Source organism: Malaclemys terrapin, chromosome 13 (genome assembly GCF_027887155.1).
Source record: "Malaclemys terrapin pileata isolate rMalTer1 chromosome 13, rMalTer1.hap1, whole genome shotgun sequence".
NCBI lineage: Eukaryota > Metazoa > Chordata > Testudines > Emydidae > Malaclemys > Malaclemys terrapin.
The window spans coordinates 42323208-42345806 of NC_071517.1; the positions used below are offsets into that span (position 1 = coordinate 42323208).

Sequence of the window (22599 nt, forward strand, 5' to 3'; positions counted from 1 at the left end):
CCGTTTTTGTTTTGTTTTGTTTTTTAATCTCATGGGTTTGGGGCCAATCTCAACATTTTTGCAGGAGGGTGGGGGGGGGGAGGTTGAGTCATGATTTTTCAACCTTTGGGGTTGGCAATATTATAATCTAGACAGACGCTCCTCAAGCCCCACGACCAACACCAGTACTATTACTCCCAGGACATAAATATTTGCCTGTGAGGTTGCTTTGCGGTCCACACTAAAGCAGGGGTTCTCAACCGGGGATATGTGTCCGGCCGGGGGTACACAGAGATCTTCCAGGCGGTACATCATCTCATCTAGAGATTTGCCTAGTTTTACAACAGGCTGCATAAAAAGCACTAGCAAACTCAGTGCAAACTAAAATTTCAGACAGTGACTTGTTTATACTGCTCTATAGACTATACACTGAACATATAAGTACAATATTTATATTCCAATGGATTTATTTTATCATGATAGGAGAACAATGAGAAAGTCAGCCCTTTTTCGGGACTAGCGTGCTGTGCCACTTTTGTATTGTTATGTCTGCTTGTGTAAGGAAGTCGGTTTTGAGTGAGGGGAAACGTGGGGGAAGGCAAGACAAATCGGACTCCCGTCGTCTGAAAAGGTTGAGAGCCCCTGCACTGGGGCAAACCAAAACATGCCTGGGGTGTCACTGTGCTAGCATACATCAAGGTGTGTGCAAACTGGAGTGAACCAAACAGTCCCACCACGAGCAAAACGTGTAGGCTGGCCAGAAGTTGGGAAATGCACCGACGTGTAGGCTCCGTTCTCTTGAGCAGGCCGGGTGGCTGCTGCTGCAACAACTACCAAAACAACTTGCAACTTCAGGAAGGGGGCTGATTGCTGATGAAAGCTCCACCCATCCCTGAGCTTCAGGAAGTAGATAAGGGCAGCTCAACTCTGTGTGCACCTTTGCCCTGCTGCTGGGTACAATGGCTGCTGCGAATCCAGCCAAAACGCTCCAGGAGGAAGCTACTTGTTCCATCTGCCTGGATTATTTTAAAGACACGGTGATGATTATAGACTGCGGGCACAATTTCTGCCGAGCCTGCATCACCCAGTGCTTGTGGGGATGGGAGACAAACCTCTCCTGCCCTTGCTGCAGGGGCAGCTTTCTCCGGAGAAACCTCAAGCCAAACAGGCAGCTGGCCAACGTGGCAGAGGTGGCCAAACAGTTCAGCCTGCGGCTGTTCAAAGAGCCCCGAGGGGAGAGGGTGTGTGAGAAACACCTGGAGACTCTGAAACTCTTCTGCGAGGAGGATCAAACTCCCATCTGCGTGGTGTGTGACAGATCCAAGGAGCACCGAGCTCACACGGTGGTTCCCATCGAGGAGGCTGCCCAGGAGTACAAGGTAGGAACCATAGAATCGTAGGACTGGAAGGGACCTCGAGAGGTCATCTAGTCCAGTCCCCTGCACTCATGGCAGGACTAGGTATTATCTAGACCAGGGGTTCCCAAACTTGGTTCGCGGCTTGTTCAGGGTAAGCCCCTGGTGGGCCATGAGACGCTTTGTTTACCTGAGCGTTCGCAGGCTGGGCCACCACTTCACTTCCCGCAGCTCCCATTGGCCGGGAACAGTGAACCGCAACCACTGGGAGCTGAGAGTGGCCGTACCTGCGGACGCTCAGGTAAAAAAAGCATCTCACGGCCCACCAGGGGCTTACCCTGAACAAGCTGTGAACCAAGTTTGGGAACCCCTAATCTAGACCATCCCTAGCACGTGTATGTCTAACCTGGTCTTAAAAATCTCCAATGACAGAGATTCCACAAATTCCCTAGATATTTTATTCCAGTGCTTAACCAGTTAGGAAGTTTTTCCTAATGTCCAACCTAAACCTTCCTTGCTGCAAATTAAGTCCATTGCTTCTTGTGCTGTCCTCAGAGGTTGAGGACACTTTTTCTCCCTCCTCCTTATAACAACCTTTTATGTACTTAAAAACTGTTATTATGTCCCCTCTCTGTCTTCTTTTCTCCTGACTAAATAAACACAATTTTTTCAATCTTCCCTCATAGGTCATGTTTTCTAGACTTCTAATCATTTTTGTTGCTCTTCTCTGGACTTTCTCCAATTTGTCCACATCTTTCCTGAAATGTGGCACCCAGAACTGGACTCAGTACTCCAGCTGAGACCTAATCAGCGTGGAGTAGAGGGGAAATCACTGGTGAAACACTGCATTATTACAGAGATCTTGCATAGCAAACTCTATAGCTAAAGGGACTATACAAAGAATTTTTTAAAGTACGGTTTTACACACAATAAAGGATCTAAACCTCATTTTTTTCATAGGCATGGGATTACTCTGCATGGGGTGGTGAAACAGGGGTGCAGTGCATTGGAAATATTGTGGGGGCTCTGTCCCTGCATAAATTCACCCACAAGCTGGGTCAGGGGATGAGAATGGGACCCAGAGGGGCTGAATTGGGCCAGGAACCAGGTAGTAACTGATTCCCAGTTTGGAGCCAGCTGTACCCGACCAGCCTCAGTAGCTGCTGTCTCTCCTATTTCTCTATCGTCTCCCCCACCACACACACACCCCTATTCACAAGGAGCTTTCTCACCACTAGCCCCATTCTGCAGTTAGGTCTTATTGTGCCTGTTTTGTTTTGTTTCCCTGAAAGCCCCAGAACAGCGTTATGACGTCACCAGTAATAAGGAAGGGGAAACCTGAACGACTGAGAGGGGAGTTTGTTTTTAGTCACAAGCTTTGGTCTGTTTTTTGTCAGCACCTGCTCAACTTGACCCAGCCTGGTGCAGCGTTTAAGTGTGAAACTGGTGTTCAGGACACCTGGGTTCTTGTTCTAGCTCTGTCGGTGACCTTGGGCGAGTAACTCCCCCCTCCCCCATCTGCCTTGGCTATTTAGACCAGTGATAGTCAAACTGCAGCTGGCAAGCCACAAGTGGCTCGTTAATGTGTCTTCCTGCAGCACATGATCTTAAAACACTGTGTGATTTAATTGTTAACCAATCAGAATGCTTTGTATTTTCTTATTAACCAAGTAAGTTATTAACTTGCACCAAATTATTAACTTATTTGCTGTGAGAATGATATACAAACTAAATCTTTCCCCGGGCCTACTGTTTAAATATGAATAATATTGTAGTAAATCAGGGGTAGGCAACCTATGGCACGTGTGCCGAACTCGGCACGCGAGCTGATTTTCACTGGCACTCACACTGCCCGGGTCCTGGCCACCGGTCCGGGGGCTCTGCATTTTAATTTAATTTTAAATGAAGCTTCTTAAACATTTTTAAAACCTTATTTACTTTACATACAATAGTTTAGTTCTATATTATAGACTTATAGAAAGAGACCTTCTAAAAACGTTAAAATGTATGGCTGGCACGCGAAACCTTAAATTAGAGTGAATAAATGAAGTGTTGGCACAGCACTTCTGAAAGGTTGCCGACCCCTGTAGTAAATGAAACAATGAATTCACACGACTGTGGGTCTTTTGGGTCATGTTGATCGCTAATTTGCCTCCTGAATCACTCAGGTCTAAATATCACTGACTTAGGCCTGGTCTACACTAGTGCTGTAAGTCAATCGAAGTTGAACTAGTTAACTTACGTAACGTAACTTAAGTTGACGTACCGTAGGTCAACTTACAGCCATGTCCACACTACACAATGTCGACGGGAGACGCGCTCCCAGTGACAGAACTTCTGCCACTCGTTGAGGTGGATTACAGACGTCGACGGGAGTATGCTCGCCCATCAATTTAGCGCGTCTTCACTAGACCCGCTAAATCGATTGCAGCTGCGTTGATTTAGCCCGTACTGTAGACCAGGCCTTAGACTATCCAATCTTTAGGGCAGGGACTGTCTTTCTCTGAGCGTCTTGGGTACATTTCCAAGGGGAATCTGGAAAATGATTAATTTATTTATTACCCATCTAGATGGTTAGCCATTTGGGGCAGAGACAGTCTGTTTGTACAATGAGCTCCTGGTCTATGGCTGGCCTCCTGGCTGCTATCACATTGTAACTAAGAATATCGTAGGCATTAGCACCTGGTTTAAAACACATTAATGAACACACCATATTAATAAGCAACAGGGCTAAAAATAATCTATTAGTTATTGTTGATGGAAAAGCCTCAAAAATATATGTGTGTTTAAACAGAGCTCATAAAGCATTTTTATTTTTGTTCATTCCCTAACTTCTTAGGTGCAAATTCAGAGCCAGCTGGAGATTTTGAAGAAAGAGAGAGCTGAGATACTCGAGTGTCAATTGAGTGGGGAAGTGAAAAGCCAGGAACTTCTGGTGCCGTTATTGCTTACCAGCTCCAGGGCATCACTGATACTTGGAGTAACGTAAGAGTAACCTGCTCCCCTCTGAGAGAGAGTAGGACTTATTTACTCCGCTGTCTTTTGCAAACTCTGGTCTGCTTCAGAGATTCTTTGTTTGTGATAGGTACTGCAGACACATATATGGGGCTGGGCCCCTAGGCATAGGCGCAGACTCCGTGGGTGCTCTGGGGCTGGAGCCAGCAGCCTCCCCCATAAGCTCCCCCGCACCCCACAGCGTTGCCCGCCCGCCAGCAGGCCCTGCAAATCAGCGCCTCCCCCTCGCGCCTCACGCCCGCTGTGATCAGCTGTTTCACGGCATGCAGGAGGCTCTGGGGGGGGGAAGGAGCAAGGATGCGGCATGCTTAGGGGAGGGGGTTGAACTGGACAAGAAGAGGTGGGGTAGGGGTGGGAAGAAGTGGGGCGGGATGGAACGGGGGTGGGAAGAGATGGGGTGGGGCCTTGCGGAAGGGGTGGAGTGGGGGCGGTGCCTGGGGCAGAGCCAGCGGTCGAGCAGCCCCCGGCACTTTGAAAAGCCGGCGCCTGTGCCTCTGGGTGCTAACACAATATACATGGAGCCTACAGAGGAAAATGGAGACTGCAGAAAAATGCAACATCCGAACAATGAGATTGATAATGGCATGGCTGCTCTCGGACGTCCCTCCTTCTGAGGCCAACCTCCTCCCCTTCTTGCTAGTCAAAGGATCTGGTTTACGGAGGCTGCTGACCAGAGGAGGCGCTTTTGCTGCTGGGGAAGCGATCAGAAAATTCTCTGTCAACAGGAAATGTCTGAACTCGTATTGTTACGGGTTGCCATATACTGTAAAAGCTGTGGTATCCGGCGCTTTATCAACCAGCAAGCTCTATTAACCGGCATTTCTGATCTCTCCCAATACAAATCTTCAGTCTAGTAACCGGGACTTGTATACTGCCCAGGAGGTTACACAATTGCACATTCTGCATTCTGCTTTTATGCAAAAGAGGCAGAAGACAAGTCAGCCAGCTGATATCAGGGATTTAGTCAGAAGCAGTGGTGAGCCGGAGCCGGTTGTTCGTGGGAACTGGTTGTTAAATTTAGAAGCCGGTTTAGAACCGGTTGTTAAAGGGGTGGGCTGCTGGGCAAACTCCGGGCCACATCCGGCCCGTGGGACCGTCCTGTCCGGCCTGCCTGAGCTCCCGGCTGGGGAGGATCCCCCGGCCCCTCCCCCGCCTTCCCCCTCTCACGGAGACTCAGCGTGCCGCGCCGCCGGCACCAGCACTCTGGACCACTCCTGGGCAGCTCGGCAGCTCCTGCCGCTTTGAGCAGCATGATAAGGGAGTGGGGCTGTGAGCTCCAGTGGGCTGCGTCGTATCCATACAAGCTGCCCTGAGCAGCATGGTACGGGGGCTGGGCCGGGGCTGGGAGGAGGGGTTGGATAAGAGGCAGGGAGTGGTTGGAGGGGGCAGAGGTTCTGGGGGGGCGGTCAGGGGATGGGGAATGGGGTGGTGGTTGGGTAGGCATGGGAGTTCCGGGGGTCTGTCGGGGTGGTGGTGGATGGGATCGGGGCAGTCAGGGGACAGGGAGCGGGGTGAGTTGGGTAGGGGGTGGAGTTCTGGGGGGTAGTTAGGGTGGGGGGGTCTCAGGAGGGGGTGGTCAGGGGACAAGGAGCGGGAGGGTTGATGGGTTGCGGGTTCTGAGGGGGGCAGTCGGGGGCAGGACGTGGGTGGGGGTCGGATGGGGAGGGACAGGCAGTTTGGGAGGCACGTGGGGCTTGTACTCACTGGGCAGCGCTCCGAGTCTTCGGCGGCACTTCGGCGGCGGGTCCTTCACTCGCTCCGGGTCTTTGGCGGAAGGCCGCCGCCGAAGTGCCACCCAAGACCCGGTAGGGGACCGGTTGTTACAATTTTGGCAGCTCATCGCTGGTCAGAAGAGCAGCTTCCAGGGTGTGTCATAGGGTCAGTACAGATTCAGCCCAATCTCCTACCCCTTCTACATCTACAACGATAATTGATTATGATAATGCTGACCCTGAGGCACTGCAACGTCCTGAAGTGCCTTCTGAATCATCAAACAACGATTAAATTATGTTCAGTATCGCTTTAGCGTTCAGTGTATTTTCAGTGATCTGGGTGTATGCGATGCGCTGCCCAGAGTGATATGTAGTGTCCTAAGATAACCTGCTGTATAGAAAACTTGCCCTGTATACGCCTAACTGCTTCAAGAAACCAACCACTCTGCAGTGCAGTACTATGACGGGACTGGTGAGTACCTGTCTACTATTTGATACTGTATTCGTTTTATTGTATCCTAATTCTTTGAAAATTGGTATTCCGTTGGTAAATATAATGTCCCAATGACTCTCTGCGTGTCCCTGATCTGATCTTTTCCCTATCTGTGCGCATGTTCACTGCAGAAAGAAGTGGAAGCCGAGAGGCAGAAGATTGTGTCTGAATTTCAGCAGTTGCGCCTGTTTCTGGAGGAACAAGAGAAACATCGGCTGGGCCGGCTGGGCGAGCTGGACAAGGAGATTGTGAAGATGAGGGATGAAAATGCCACCAAATACTCTAAGGCGCTTTCTTGCCTCAGCGATATGGTCTGCGAGATAGAGGGGAAGTGCCAGCAGCCAGCGAGTGAATTCTTGCAGGTGAACCCTGCCCCCCCCCCAGATCCCTGCACAGTCTGTGTGCTGCTGCTGTTTGTGTTGTTATTTAGCTCTTTGAAAGCTGCGTCACAGATTCATGGAAGTGATGGGTGTCAAAGACCAACTGCGACAAGCTAGGGGAGGGAATCTCTTTTATTGGCCCAACTTCTGTTGGGGGAGAGAGAAGCCTTTCGCGCCACACACGGCAAAAACCAGCTGTGTCATTCATTCCATTTCCCGTGAGGCAAGCGCAGGATTGTGCCCTTTACCACATGTCCCAGGGTTTTGGCCAGAATATCTCAAGAGTTGGGAGCTCTCACTGTTGTTCTTGGAAAGAACATTCCACAGCCTAGCACGCCTCCCTGTTAGGAAGTTTTCCCTGACGTTCATCCTCAACTTTTCCTTCCTTGGTTTCATTCTCTTGCAAGCTCTGCAAACACCGTGTGGTTCTTTGTCCCACGCACCCACTGGCTGGATCATGCAGTAGTTGGTACTTCAAATTTAGTGTGACCCAGGCTAAAATTCTGTGTGTGGGTGTGTCTGTCTGTCTCTGGCCTCTAACGTACTGAATGAGCTAATCAAGGGGTAGAAGTCATATTCCTCCTTTCCGACCTGCTTTGTAATATGCTGCATATTGAGTTACAGTAGAACCTCACAGTTACGAACACCAGAGTTATGAACTGCCCCGTCAACCATGCACCTCATTTGGAACCGGAAGTACTTAGTCAGGCAGCTGCAGAGACAAAAAAAAAAGGAAGTACAGTACTGTGTTAAACGTAAACTACTAAGAAAAAAAAAGGAGCATTTTCCTTCTGCGTAGTAAAGTTTCAAAGCTGTATTAAGTCAATGTTCAGTTGTAAACTTTTGAAAGAACCACGTTTTGTTCAGAGTTACGAACATTTCAGAGTTAAGAACAACCTCCATTTCCGAGGTGTTTGTAGCCCTGAGGTTCTGCTGTAGAGCAGAACATTTGTAGATTGCTCTGTTTGTTTGACGGACTTTCACACTAAAGGGGAAGGGGCTGGTAATAATAATAACGCCCCGTTCTTATACAGCACTTTTCTCATCAGTAGATCGCAAAGCATTTCACAGTCAGGCTGTAATATATTTATCCTAACACCACCAAGTGGGAAGCTGGGGCCCAGAGACGCTAACTGTCGTGCCCAAGGTCACGCAAGAAGTTTGTGGCAGATCACAGACTTATGCCCCAGTCTCCCAACTTCTAGGCCAATGCGCTAACCCCTGGACCATCCTGGGCACTATCCCTCTAAATAGTTTCTGCATCCTCTAAAGCTGTGCACGGTCTTCTCCATTTGTGCAGAACTGCGTGCAGATCTGGTTGCCCCATTTCAAAAAATAAGACATTGGAATTGGAAAAAGTACAGAAAAAAGCAACAAAAATTATTAGGGGAATGGAACAGCTTCCATATGAAGAGAGAGTAAAGTATTTTTTCACACAACACACAGACAACCTGTGGAACTCTTTGCTAGAGGATCTTGTGAAGGCCAAGACTATAACAGAGTTCAAAATGAGCTAGATAAGTTTGTCGGAGATAGGTCCATCAATGGCTATTAGCCAGGATGGGTAGGGATGCAAAACCATGCTCTGAGTGTCCCCAGCCTCTGACTGCCAGAAGCTGGGAATGGATGACAGGGGATGGATCCCTCGATAATTGCCCTGTTCTGTTCATTCCCTCTGAAGCACCTGGCATTGGCCACAGTCGGAAGACAGGATACTGGGCTAGACAGACCATTGGTCTGACCCAGTATGGACGTTCTTATGTTTCAGAATCCTGCCAGAGCTGCAGTATGCGTGTAGCCATGCTTTCCTTGTTGCATACAGTTAGTACACACAATTATTTGGACCCCACTCTCCTTCTGTAATGCTTTCAAATTGCATTTGTTGTATGAAAAGCAAAAGGCACTACACTGCTAGATCCAGCCATCTATGCGCTCATCCCCGCAGACGACACAGGGCATTACCCCATTGCTCCCCGTTAATTCACCCTAAAGCGTTCCTCCACTTTCTCTGCCCCATGCGTAGCCATGCTGGTGATGTTTAGCTCTGTACGGGAATATTACCTCCAGTTCTGGTGGACATTTTTAAAAGCATGTGGAAAACTTGGAGAAGGTGCAGAGATGACCCACACAAATAATGTGAGGACTGGAGACAATGCCTTAAAGGGAGAGGTTTGAAGAGCTCAATCTGTGTAGCTTATCAAAAAGAGGATTGAGAGGTGACTTGATTATGATTTACAAATACCTTCCCGGGGAGAAATACTAGGCTGTTCAATCTAGGAGAGAAAGGCATAACAAGAACCAAGGGCTGAAAGTTAAAGCCAGACAAATTCAAATTTAGAAATAAGAGGCCCATTTTTTTCAGTGAGGGCTCTGAAGAAACTACCCAGGGAAGAGGTGGACTTCTCTACCTATTGGTGTATTCAGGTCAAGACAGGCTGCCTTCCTAGAAGATGGGCTTTTTTATCAGGCTCAACACAGCTGTACCTGGGTGAAATTCTCTGGCCTGTGTTACATGGGAGGTCTGCCTAGGCCAGTGGTTCTCAACCAGGGGTCCGTGTCCCACTGGGGGTACACAGAGGTCTCCCAGGGAGGACATCAACTCATCTAGATATTTGCCTAGTTTTACAACAGGCTACATAAAAAGCACTAGTGAAGTCAGTGCAAACTAAAATTTCATACAGACGATGATTTGTTTATACAGCTCCACACACTATACACTGAAATGTAAGCACAATATTTATATTCCAGCTGATTTATTTTCTAATTATATGGTAATAATGAGAAAGTCAGCCATTTTTCAGTAATAGTGGCTGGGACACGTCTGTATTTTTATGTCTGATTTTGTAAGTGTCATTTTTAAATGAGGTGAAACTTGGGGGCAGGCAAGACAAATCAGACTCCTGATTGGTGGTTGGGAAAGGTTGAGTGCCACTGGGTTAGATGAGCTAGTGGTCCCGCCAGACCTAAAAATGATGAATCTCTGGAAGCTGTCTTACTCTTTCCTCATAGATCAGTCAATCCAGCCCCTCAATCAATTTGTTGCCCTTCATACATCTTCCAGTTGGTCTGCATCTCTTCGCTACTGTGGCCCCTGGAACGGGATTCACTATCCCATGTGCAGTTATACCAGGTTCTATTCCCTTCCTGTCCTGCTGTGCTATGCTTTGAACATTCGCTTCCTGCTGAAATTGCACTGGGTTTTTTGAGTAGCCAGCGAAACTCGTTTTCCTTGCCTGTCTCTTGGATCACATGACTCCCCCCCCCCCCCCTTTTTTTAATCTCTTCATTTGGTTTCCCACTTCTGACTGCCAGAAGCCAGGAGGGGAAGACAGCGGTGGGTCACTCCAATTACCTTGTTCTGTACACTTCCCCTGAAATTGTGGTACTGGCCACTGTGGGAGAGAGGATACTGGGCTAGATGGACCATTGGCCTGAGCCAGTATGGCCGTTCTTATCTGATATTGTAATTTCACCACTGTGGTGTCTAAGAGACAACCGAGATTTGTGCCCTGTTGTGCTGGGAGCTGTACGAACTTGAAATAATAGGCTCTGCCCTGAAGAGCTTCCAATCTAAATAGCCAAGACAGACAAAGGGAGGGAAAAGAGAGAGAACATCCGTGCAGCATGAACAGATTTGCAAATGTTATGTTAGTGCCACGAATTTTTGTTTCTCCAAAAAGTGACTGGGATTTTGTTAGGAGGGGATTAGCTAAACAGAGATACAAGAAAAGAGTGGACAAAGGCGTAGTCTGCGCTACAAAGTTTTGCCGGCATAGCTACGCTGGTCAGGGGTGTGAAAAAAATCATGCCACCAGCCGACGTAGTTATGCCTACTAAATCCCCAGTGTTGATGCAACTATTCCAACAGACCAGCCATAGGTGCCGGCTTTGTGGGTGCTCTGGGGCTGGAGCACCCATGGGGAAAAATTGGTGGGTGCTCTGCACCCACCGGCAGCCAAGCTCCCTGCCCCCACTCCCCAGCTCACCTCTGCCTCCTCCCCTGAGCGTGCCATGTCCCCGCTTCTCCTCCCAGGCTTGCCGCCACAAAACAGCTGTTTTGCGGCGTAACAAGCTGTGGGATGGATGGGGAAGGAGTGGGAATGCGGTGCGCTTAGGGGAGGAGGCGGGGAAGAGGTGGGGCTGGGGCGTGGATTTGGGGAAGGGGTCCAATAGGGGCAGGGAGGGGGCAGACTTGGGGCAGGGACTTTGGGGAAGGGGTTGGAATGGAGGCAAGGCAGGGGTGGGAGGGGGTGGGGCAGGGGAGAAGTCGGGACAGAGCAGGGGGGTGCAAGCTCCCACCAGCACCAGGAGAAGTTGGCGCCTATGAGACCAGCCTAGTTTATGTCATTCAAGGAGATCAAGTAGCTATAATTCGTTCTGTGAGCTTTCGCACTGTGTCCACTAGGGGGCTCTGCTGGCATAGTTATACCTGCAAAGGCCCTTTAGTGTAGACAAGGCAGGGTGGGGGCAATAGGACAGGGAAATGTGTGGGGGACAGGACAGGGAAATGTGGGGTATGGATTGAGCTCCCTTGTACAAGGAGGAGGGAGAAAAATTGTTCTCTAACCTCTGAGGATAGGCCAAGAAGCAATGGGCTTAAATTGCAGCAAGGGCAATTTAGGTTGGACATTAGAAAAACTTCCTAATTGTCAGGGTGGTTAAGCACTGGAATAAATTGCCTAGGGAGGTTGTGGAATCTCCTTCATTGGAGATTTTTAAAAGCAGGTTGGACAAACACCTGTCAGGGATGGTCTAGATAATACTTAGTCCTGCCAGAAGTGCTGGAGACTGGACTAGATGACCTCTCGAGGTCCCTTCCAGTCCTACGATTCTATGATTCTATTCTTTCTCTCTCTTTCCAGGTCATCAGAAGCACCTTGAGCAGGTATTGTGGCCCCTTCTTACTGCCAACTCACACTTCCCAGTCCACACTTCAGCTGGTGTAGCCGATCTGAGTCTGTCTGTGAATTTTAGAGGGCTTTGAGGATGTGCCCTTAAATTAAGCCGCTCTCTGTATGTGTGTGTATTTAAACCCAGCCCTGCTGGGATTCTGTGCACAGCTCATATCAGTGTTGTATGCCACTCTGCAGAACCAAAATGACAGGCTAATAATGTTTAACTTACTCAGTTTTGAGGATGGATCTTGATGCGGGATGCTGGATGAGCGCAGGGTTTGTCCAGAAATAGAAATTTTATTTGGATGTTGTCCATAGTTTTTGTTTTTCCCAGCTCGGCAAATAAAAGTATTCGAAGAGGAAACAAATCTTAAAATAGTTTTTGTGGGGTTCTGTCTCTCAGGAACCCCTCAACCAAATGACCCCAAATCTGCTCTCCAGTATCCCCATCTTTCTACTGACATATGCAATTGCAGGTCAAATTGAATATGCCTATGGATTTGGAGCACTATGAATTATTTCCCCTTTAAACAGACCGCCCTATACAAACTTACTTATAAATATGGTGCCCTGTAATAACTTAGGCAGCAGATCATGAAGAGCTTATAAACCCTACAGAAGAGAGAACCCTGAAGCTCAAACCCCGGTAATATCTGTGCACTGTTGTTAAACCGCATAGGCGTCAACAAGCTTTCTTCCCCCAAGCACATAAAGTTTCTGGAACTTGAACTTTATAGTCTTGAATTCTTTTCAATTGAAAATTAATGGTGCTTGTGTTCTTTTGAACTTCTGAAAATCCAGCCTTATTCACCCTCTTAATTTACCATGCAATATTTCTTTTAAAAGAAAAAACAAACATGACCAGGCCTTTTCTTACCAAAGAACATTCAATTTCAGACAATAACAGACGCCTTTGTTAATTTAACGTGCCCTTGTTAACTTTAGTGTCTCTAGGCGACAGGAATGTTACAAAAAAGTAGATGTCAGTAATATTACAATTAAGGAATTCTGTGTATTTAAAATATGAAAGTGGTTGGGGAAAGGCAGGCTATATAGAAAAGATTCTCTTATTCAGACATGCTCTTCAAATAATCTAGAGGCAAAAAAAATTGATTAGACATTTTCCAAAACCAACCTTAACTTTGACCCTTAATTCAGAGCTGTCAGTAAATATCACTTTGGGTTTTGAGTTATAAATGGAGATGTCTTATCTTCTAGAACTGGAAGGGACCTTGAAAGGTCATCAACTCCAGCCCCCTGCCTTCACTAGCAGGACCAAGTACTGATTTTGCCCTAGATCCCTAAGTGGCCCCCTCAAGGATTGAACTCACAATGCTGGGTTTAGTAGGCCAATGCTCAAACCACTGAGCTATCCCTCCCCCCCCCCTGTTATAAAAGCACTGTAGAAAGACAACAACAACCCTGAAATATTTTGATCCTTCCAGGAGAAAGTAAGGCCTTTTCTACACTGGGAAGTTAATGTGGGTTCAGGTCGGGTAAATTTTAAAGCAGATTAGATATTCTCGATAACCTCCCTCTGTGAATTCTCTTATTCCAGAATAAGAGTGCCTCATTCTGAATTAGCTGAGCATCCACACAGGAAGTTAATCCGGGATAGTTATTCTGGAATAATGCCCCATGTTGACAAGTCCTAAGGGCTGCAATTGTGTTTGACCATTTGTATGCATATGAGCAAGGACCAAGTACTGATTGGGCCCCTCAAATTTTGTTCCATCTCGGTTACCATTCCGATGAAGATGATGTCGGTTGTTTTCTCTCTAGATGTAAGACGGAGAAGTTTCAAAATCCAACTGCGGAGTCTCCTGACTGGAGAAGAAGAATCAAAGAACTCTCTCAAGAAACCGTATCGCTACAGGATGCTGTGAAGAAATTCAAAGGTAACAGACCCTCGTCCTGAGATTGATCGCTGGGGTTGAGAGCTTATCACTGACCTTGTCTGAAGCTCACAGATGACTCATGGCCTGCACTCCAGTCATGCAGGGCTGGCCTCTGTAGTCCAGGAGAAGCACGGGCAGCAGTCTCTTGTTTTGGGGATGACCCTGGATCAGTTTGCAGCGGTGGAGGGATGCACTTCTCATGCTGCCTCTGAATGCACTGAAGCGCCAAAATCCCCCTCTCGCTTGGCCACCGACAGCTGAGCCAGCCCCATTGGCTAAACAGCTGGTAGGCCCTCCAGCTGCAGGAAAAGGGAAACACAACAGACTGAGGGCCAGTTTATACTTAAAAAGCTGCACTGCCGTAGCACTTCAGCGAAGATGCTATTACGCTGATCAGCATAGTTAATCCACCTCCCCAAGAGGCTGCTCAGGGCTGGAGCACCCAGAGAAAAAAAATTAGTGGGTGCTCAGCACCCACTGGCAGCCCTGTGGGTCAGCTCCTCCCCCACCAGTGCCTCCTGCCCGCCGGCGGCCCCGCCGATCAGCTCCTCCCCCTTCCCCACAGCATCTCCCGCCCACCACGATCAGTTGTTCAGCAGTGTGCGGGAGGCACTAGGGGTGGGAGAGGAGGACAAGGGGTGTGCTTGGGGGCGGAGCAGGGGCGGGAAGAGTCAGGGCGGGGATGGGGACTTGGGAGAAGGAGTGGAGTGGGGGCAGGGCCTGGGGCGGAGTATACATTGACACCCCCCCGGGAACACAGAAAGATGGCGCTTCTCTCCCGTCAACATAGCACTGTCTACACCTGGAGTTAGGTCAGTATAACTGTGTCGCTCAGGGGTGTGGATTTTTCATACTCCTGAGCGATGTAGTTAAACCAATGTACGTTCGTAGTGTAGACCTGGTCTGAGAGGAAGCGTGGCCTAGTGGACTAAGCACAAGCCTAACGAGGTGAAATTTTTCATCCGAAACTTTTCTTTTCTTTTTCATTTTAAAATGCAGATTTGGGTTGACCAAAACATTTCATGAATTCGTTCCACTGGTTGGTGAATTCTCTTAAATGGGAGGAAACAAAACTAAAAATAAACGCAAACAAACCTAAAGAAGATAAATCCTGAAAAAAGTCAAACTGTTTCCTTTTCACCATTTTGCAAGTAAACAGTTCTGATTTTTCAGGCGAATATTACTTTTTGGCTTGGATTTTCCTTCCATTTTTTTTTAAACTAAAAAACCCCCAAAATTTGACCCATTTTTCCCCCCCCCTCCTGGTTTGCAAAGGTCTCATCCTAATCCCCAATAGTTAGACACTGGGATCAAACCTGCAGCAGAACATTTTTACATCCCTCCCTTATACTATAGCTGTTGATGCGCTTATTATCCAGCAATTTGGCCTAGTGGTTAGATCACTGGACTGCACTGCAGGAGACCGAGGGGTTTCTACCACTGGCTTACTGGGTGACCTTAGGCAAATCACTTTTCCTCTTTGTAAAATGGAGATAAAGTTCTTTGTAAAGAGCTTTTGAGACCTACTGATCAAAAGCACAAAGAGCTAGATATTAAATCTTGGCATAATTCACTTTCTTTTTGTAATTTTGACAGATTAATGTCTCGTTTTAAGCATTTTTTTAGATTTTGATCGATTTAAATTTTCACAGTTGTACAATATTATGGGGGGGGGTCAGACAAAAATTATTTAATGACAGTAGATGTTGAGATTCAAAACATTTAAAGCTTTTGTAATGGTTAAAACACAACCCGTTGACCTCACGTGTCAAAATATACAAAGAAAATACCCTTAACTCAAACTCTAAGCAGGTCTGGAGCAGCATTTTTCTCACATTGCCTTGCTGTACGTTTTGATTTTTACTAATGGAAATATTTTTTTTCCGTTGGTTTGTGTGTGTGCGGTGCAATCAATGTTTACCACCATTTCCAGATAAAAATCGAATCCTTCCACGCTAGATGCTAATAATAACTAATAGATATTAATAATAATTAACCATACATGTATTATTAATATAATTATATAAATGTCCAGTCCTTTTCAGAAGTATACTAAATTTCTGGCTTCCGTGACCTTCTGTCAGTCGTTTCCAGAGTCCGGTTACATACAGGTCTGCCGCATCTTACGCGCATTTAACATACACGATTTCAACTTTACGCGGTCGGGAAAAAAAAAAAAGAGAGAAAAATAACAATTTTAATATTATACCTGTAGTGCGGGTGATTTCACCCGCCACTGAACTCAATGGAATTTTGGCTATACGCGGGTTTTTGCTTTATGCGCCAACCGCGGAACGGAACCCCCGTGTAAGATGAAACAGACCTGTATTGTGTTGGCTCCATTCACTTGTTCTTTCTTGCATGTCTCTACATAAATGCGTGAGGAAAGGGGGGTGGGAGGAATGGGGTGCACATGGAACCCCTGCCGTGTGGGAAAGAAGGGGGATGCTGGTACTGGGGAGGAGTATGAGGGTGCACACAGAACCCCTAGTGGAAGGAGGGATTGAGGGAGGAGTAGGGGGAACATAGCTCCTGGCATGGTGGGGTGAGATGAGGTTAGGTGGAATGCAAAGCACACAGAGCTTCTGGCATGGAGGGGAGACTGGGGGACTCTGGTATGGGAAATGGGGGGACACACAGAACTCCTGGCGGGGGGGAGAATGGGGGACTCAGGCATGTGGCGGGGGGGGGGAACATGCAGGGCCCCAGGGATGACATAGATGGTGGGGAGGGTAGCAGGGAAATAGAGGGGCATAGGAGGGTGGCACATAGGGAGTTCATGGGGGGAGGAGGATGGAGGGTTGAAAGGAGCCGCTGGAGTGTGCTAGGCTAGAGCGCGTCCTGGAGAAACTTTGATGTGGGTGACCCTCTAGTATCAGTGCAATCCCTAATGCAGAAGCATGTCGATCAATTTAACACGTTCTGAACCCAGCTTAGCTTGCGTCAGTAAATCACCGAGTTACACTATGCCTATACCAGAGAGGGTTAAAGGCTGAGCTGGTTTCTATACACACACGTCCGCGGGCACAGATAGTTAAACCTGTTACAGTAACAAATGCTAGGAATCTTTCCATCCTCTATTACAGCAGCAGATCTCACTTTTCCCTCTGCCCTGTTTGTTTTTTTTCTTTTCTCTTCTTCTAGAGTCTCTGCCATCTGAAACTGTGTTGAAATCAGGTAAATTTCATGTGCCAGTTGACAGACTGAATGGTTGTCGGTGTTTATCTTCCTGAATGGAGGAGAAAAGTTAATTTACGGGTGTGTCCGTGGATTCTGGAGTAAGGGAAGGCGCCTCTGAAATACAATAACACAAAAGCCGGTGGCCAATATATAGCAGGAGGCATGGACCAAGCTGCAGGTGTCAGAGGATCGCCTTAAGGAGGGCTGCAGGATAAAACTGCATGCTGGTGGGTCTCATCTAACCTGACGCAGCCAGGAAATATGCTTGGGGGATTTGCCCAGCAAGCCTTACACAGGAGGGAGGGAGCGAAAGTGCTGCAGTGGGTGTAGAGAGGATCTGTGGCCTAATCGAACACATTTCACGTGACCCACTATGGAAGCATATGCGAGAGGGTCCTGAATCCTTTCGCTCTGTATCTGACCCATCTGTGCCAAGGGAATGCATCTCCCCTGCAATTTGCTGACATCTCCGAGTTGCTCCCCATTCAAAGCCGGGTGAATCGTGGAGGAAGTAGATTCCCAGATTCACTCTCCAGCTGGGGTAGATTCTGCCACTGACACGATCAAACCGTCCCCCAGGGCCCCTAATGCTCTGACTTTCTCTTTCCCACTGCAGCAAATGTGAGTTTTGATCCAGCCACGGCTCATCCCCGCTTCGTTGTGTCCAAGAGACGGAAAAGCGTGAGATGGGGAGACACGCGGCAGGATCTGCCCTACAGTCCTAAGAGATTTGATCCTTCTCGCTGCGTGCTGGGCTGTGAGGGATTCACCTCGGGAAAACATTGCTGGATGGTGGAAGTGGGGGATGGGGGAAACTGGGCTGTGGGGGTGGCCAGAGAGTCTGTGAGGAGGAAGGGAGAGATCAGCTTGGACCCTGAGGGGGGCATCTGGGCCATGGGGCTCTGCAGAGGTCAGTACCGGGTTTTAACATCCCCTGTGACTCTTCTGACCCTGAGCGGGAGCCCCACACGGATTCTGGTTTGTCTGGAGTATGAAGAGGGGTTGGTGACATTTATAGATATTGATAGCATGGCCAGGATATTTTCATTCCCATCAGTTTCTTTTACAGGGGAGAAAATCTTCCCTTTTTTCCGGGTTGGGGATATGCAAACGCATCTCAGGCTACTCCCCTGCATCACAGGGTAACATCGGGCCTCGGGGCTCTGTACTGAGAGCGTCCTTGACAGAAGGAGATGACTGGGTTACATGGGCCAAACTCATTGGCCTTGTCCATGCTACAGGGATGTTTGCGACACAGCCAGCTCGCCCTGTAACTATGCTGGGACAATCCCATAGTGTAGATGCAGCCGACACCAACAGAAGGGGCTTTGCCCTCAGTGTAGAAACTCCCCTTCCCCAAGCGAAGGTAACGACCATTGATGGAAGCCTACTTCCGTTGCCATAGCTGCGTCCATGCTGCCGGGTAGGTTGGCATAGCTACAGCATCCAAGTGTGCCTTGTTTTCTCCCACAACCCTGACCTACGCAATGTGTCAACCTAACTTTTTAAGTGTGGCCCAGGCCATTGTCTCAGGGGTTGTCTGGCCTGTTTCCCCTCCAACCTCTGCAGGTTCTCTAGGATCGGCTGTCTGCCAGCTCAGAGTCTGAGAGGGGGGCGGGGGAGAAGGAAGGAAATGGGGTGTGGAGAGAGAAGCCCAAGAAAGAGGAAGTGGAGATGGGGGAGGGAAATGGTGAGTAGAGAGGGGAAACCCGGAGAAGAGAAGGTGTGGACTGGAAGGGGGAAGCTAGGAAAGGGGGCGGGATTTGAGAACAAAGAGAAGAGATGAAAGGAGCAGGGGTGTGGTTACACCCTGTGAATTACACTCACTTTATGACGAGTGGGAAGGTGAGGATCACATCCCTGGGCACTTGGTGGGATCCTTCCCCTGAACAAAGTCCTTGTGGGTACTTCTACACTACAGCGGCACAGCTATAGTAGGGTTGCCAACTTGGTAATATTTAAAAACCGCCCGGCACTCCAGCTGGAGTGCCAGAACCTCCCCTGCCCCACCTTTCCCCCCCAAGGCCCTACCCCTGCCCCGCCTCTTCTCCTCCAAAGCCCAATCCCTGTCCACTCCTCTTCCCCCCGTCACTCACTGCTTTTCCCCTCTCAAACCTGGGTCAGGAGGGACTCACCTGCAGAGCCAGGGCTGGGAGCTGCAGTCACCTGACACAGGTAGGAGGTGGCCCTGGCTGAGTAGGGGCTGGTACGAGTGATGACCCAGCACCTCCCCGCTTCCCCCGCCCTCAATAACCGGACTTTGAGAATCCAGTCAGTAGATGTGATTGGACACTGTCAGGTTCCCTGTTCGACCGGACTTTCCGGTTGAAAACCGGGCACCTGGCCACCCTAAACTACGGTGCTGCAATTTTGCCGCTGGAGCCCCATAGTGTAGATGCTTCCAACATCGATGGAGGGGGGGGGTTGCATTAATATAGTTAATCCACCTCTCCGAGAGCTGGCAGCTAGGGCAACAGAAGAATTCTTCCATCGACCTAGCCAGGTCTACTCCAGGGGTGAGGTTGACCTAACTACAGTGCTCAGGATACAACATTTTTCACAGCCCTGAAAGACGTAGTGAGGCCGATTCAAGTTTTAAGTGTAGACCAGGCCTAACTTTACATACACATCTGGTAAACACAAGAGCCTTAACATCAGGTTTGGGCCCAGGCCCTGGTTGGCTCCTTCCAGGGAGGACAAGAAGGATGTCATAAAAACAGCTCCCTGCCTTGAATTCTTTTGCAGCATCCGTCTGGAATCCCAGCTTCCCAGTGGGGAGTCCAGAACCCGCTCCATCCACACAAGCAGCGATAGCAGAGCGTGCTCTGAGAATGGGAGAGCACTCGCCGAAAGGACTGTTTTTATGAAACGTTTCTGCTAGTCACTTAGAGCCACTTTTTTTTTTCTTTTAAAGGAACGGAGGCCCAGATTTTCAGGATGCTCAGTGGTCACAGTTGGGGCCAGATCTTCCAACGTGCCCAGCATTCAGATGCACCCCATGTGCTGAGATTATCTGAATATCTGCCTGTTTATTTAGGTTCCTCAATGGGAGTTTAGATAATCTGACTCCCCCAGTTTAGGGTTGCCACCCGTCCGGGTTTTACCCAGACAGTCAAATTTTTGGCTTCTGCGTCTGGGTGCCATTTAGGAAAGTCGGATCGAAAAGGGGACCTGGCAACATTATGGCACCAGAACCAAAAGCCAGGTTACCATGGGGCGAGGGTTGCCTCCTACCTGCAGGCAGGCTCCTTGAGACAACCCAGCAAGGGAGAGGGGGAGAGGGGCAAGCGACAGGAGCGGAGCTTTGGGGGTAAGAGGCAGAGAAGGGGTGGAGCCTTTGGGGGAAGAGGTGGGGCCTCAGGGGTCCAGTTACCAGCAATTAGCTAGATGGCAACCCTACCCCAGTTGTGGGTGCTGAGCTCCAAAAACTCCATCCATAGCTTCTTGACTCTCTGACCATGGAGGACTCCATCAGAATCCCTCCTGCGAGCAAAAACTACAATGTGGCATGAGAGCACCAGGGGCAGAATCCTGCTCCCAATTAGAAAGCATCATGGTAATAAAGTTACCCATCCTCCCCTAATCAGGCTGCTCACAAGGGGGAAGTATTTTTCCTTTCTAAGGGAATTTAGTCTCGTGCAGTAAGAAATAGAAGCAACAGAGAGTCCTGTGGCACCTTTAAGACTAACAGATGTATTGGAGCATAAGCATCGTCGGATGCATTCACCCACGAAAGCTCATGCTCCAATACATCTGTTAGTCTTAAAGGTGCCATAGGACCCTCTGTTGCTTTTTACAGATCCAGACTAACACGGCTACCCCTCTGACACTAAGAAATAGAAGTTATTATAATGGCAGAAATTAAAGAAAGGAAACCCTGCTTTGAGCCTGTGATGTATTGCTACCAGCATGGACCAAGGAAAGAAATTTGGGAACATGAGTTAAATGGGAAATATCTGTAGGGAAAATTTCATAGATATGCACAGAATGAAAAACATGGCCAATATCTGTTGCATCCCAAGCCTTACCCATTAAGAGAACTGGGTTTAAAGCGTTGTCATATTCGTTCTGTCTGTAATTCCCATTTCTTGGGCGGGGGGGGGGGGGGGTGGGGAGTTTGGTATCTGGCAGTAAATTTCACTCTTTGCAATCAATTTTGTTTCCTACTCTTCACATGATTGTTTCTGAATCATTTCCAAGTACCACACGTGTAACATAGGGATCCCTTTTTCCGTATGGGGTTCATAACGTAAAATGTGGTGATTATTTAAGATTAATTTACTGGTTTAAATATAAGGCCCATGTTTTCACTTGTCCAGACATAAAAGTTGTATGGCTTTAACTATAGCAGAATAGTAAAAGGACAGGGAGCACCATTAGGCAAGTGTGGATGGAGTTATACCAGTATAAATTGTTTATACAGTAGAACCTCAGAGTTACAAACACCTTGGGGACGGAGGTTGTTCATAACTCTGAAATGTTCGTAACTCTAAACAAAACATTATGGTTGTTCTTCCAAAAGTTTACAACTGAACATTGATTGAATACAGCTTTGAAACTTTACTATGCAGAAGAAAAATGCTTGTTTTAGACGTCTTAATTTAAATGAAACAAGCACAGAAAGAGTTTCCTTTCCTTGTTAAATCTTTATTTTTTTTTTAAACTTTCCCTTTATTTTTTTAGTAGTTTACATTTAACATAGCGCTGTCCTTTTCTTTTTTGGTCTTTTTTTTTTTTTTGGTCTCTGCTGCTGTCTGATTGTGTACTTCCGGTTCCAAATGAGGTGTGTGGTTGACCGGCCAGTTCCTAACTCTTGTGTTCATAACGCTGAGGTTTTACTGTACGACTATTTCACAGTCCAGCGTGGAAGGGGCAATAAGCTATCCCCGCACAAGGGTACAGCTGCTTTCACACTAGGGGGTGTACTGGAATAACACTATCAGTAGAAAACACAAATTTAAAAAATAAAATCACCCTCCTAACTGACAGTAAATTTGTGTGTCGCGCGGGACTGTGAAGCACGCTGGCAGATCAGTGAAAAAGGTTAGACAATATTAGGCAATACAGCCTAACTCTAAGGTTAGTTAAGCAATGGGACAGATTGTGTAGAGGGGCTGTGGAACCCCCATCACTGGAGGTGTTTAAGAACAGGCTGGACAAACACCTGTCAGGGATGGTCTAGGTCTATTTCGTCTTGCCTCCATGCAGGGGGCTGGGTTTGATGACTTCTCGAGGCCCCTTCCACCCTACAGTCCTATGATTTTATGAAATACTGGTGCAGATGGGCAGAATGGAATAATTCAAGGGGGTATTTAGCCAAGACCCCAGGGTTCAGACCCGATCTAGGAGAGAAAGCACCAGGACACCTTTAATGGCAAAGTGGGGCCGGTGAGTTGGTTATCTCTAAAGTGCAAGTCAGCACTTGATACAGCACGGAATTGTGCTGGGACATTGGGAGGGGACTGCAAGGGGCATGCAGTCCCAACTGAGCCCCCAACCCTGATCACTGCAGCACAGCGCCCACTAGCATCACACAGGGGCATTGGGGTAAGCTCTGACAGGGGAAAGAACCCCCCATCCCACTCCCTGTAGCAACCGCAGCCTTCTTGATGTCGCCTTTCAAAATTCTGCCCAGACCCGCTTAGCTTGCAAGAGCCACTCCAGGCAAGATCCTGGTTCTGAGAACATGGGG

At 48.2% G+C, this 22599-nt stretch overlaps 1 protein-coding gene across 1 annotated transcript; it reads left to right on the forward strand.

Annotated features, from left to right (window-relative positions):
• Window positions 1-938: 938 nt before the first annotated feature.
• LOC128847647 (zinc finger protein RFP-like) lies at window positions 939-18475 on the forward strand. The gene is made up of 7 exons (XM_054047230.1): window positions 939-1358; window positions 4174-4269; window positions 6686-6916; window positions 11797-11819; window positions 13612-13727; window positions 16872-16904; window positions 17524-18475. Exons 1-7 carry the CDS (start codon window positions 939-941, stop codon window positions 18051-18053), a joined length of 1449 nt encoding a protein of 482 aa, XP_053903205.1. The 3' UTR covers window positions 18054-18475.
• Window positions 18476-22599: the final 4124 nt, after the last annotated feature.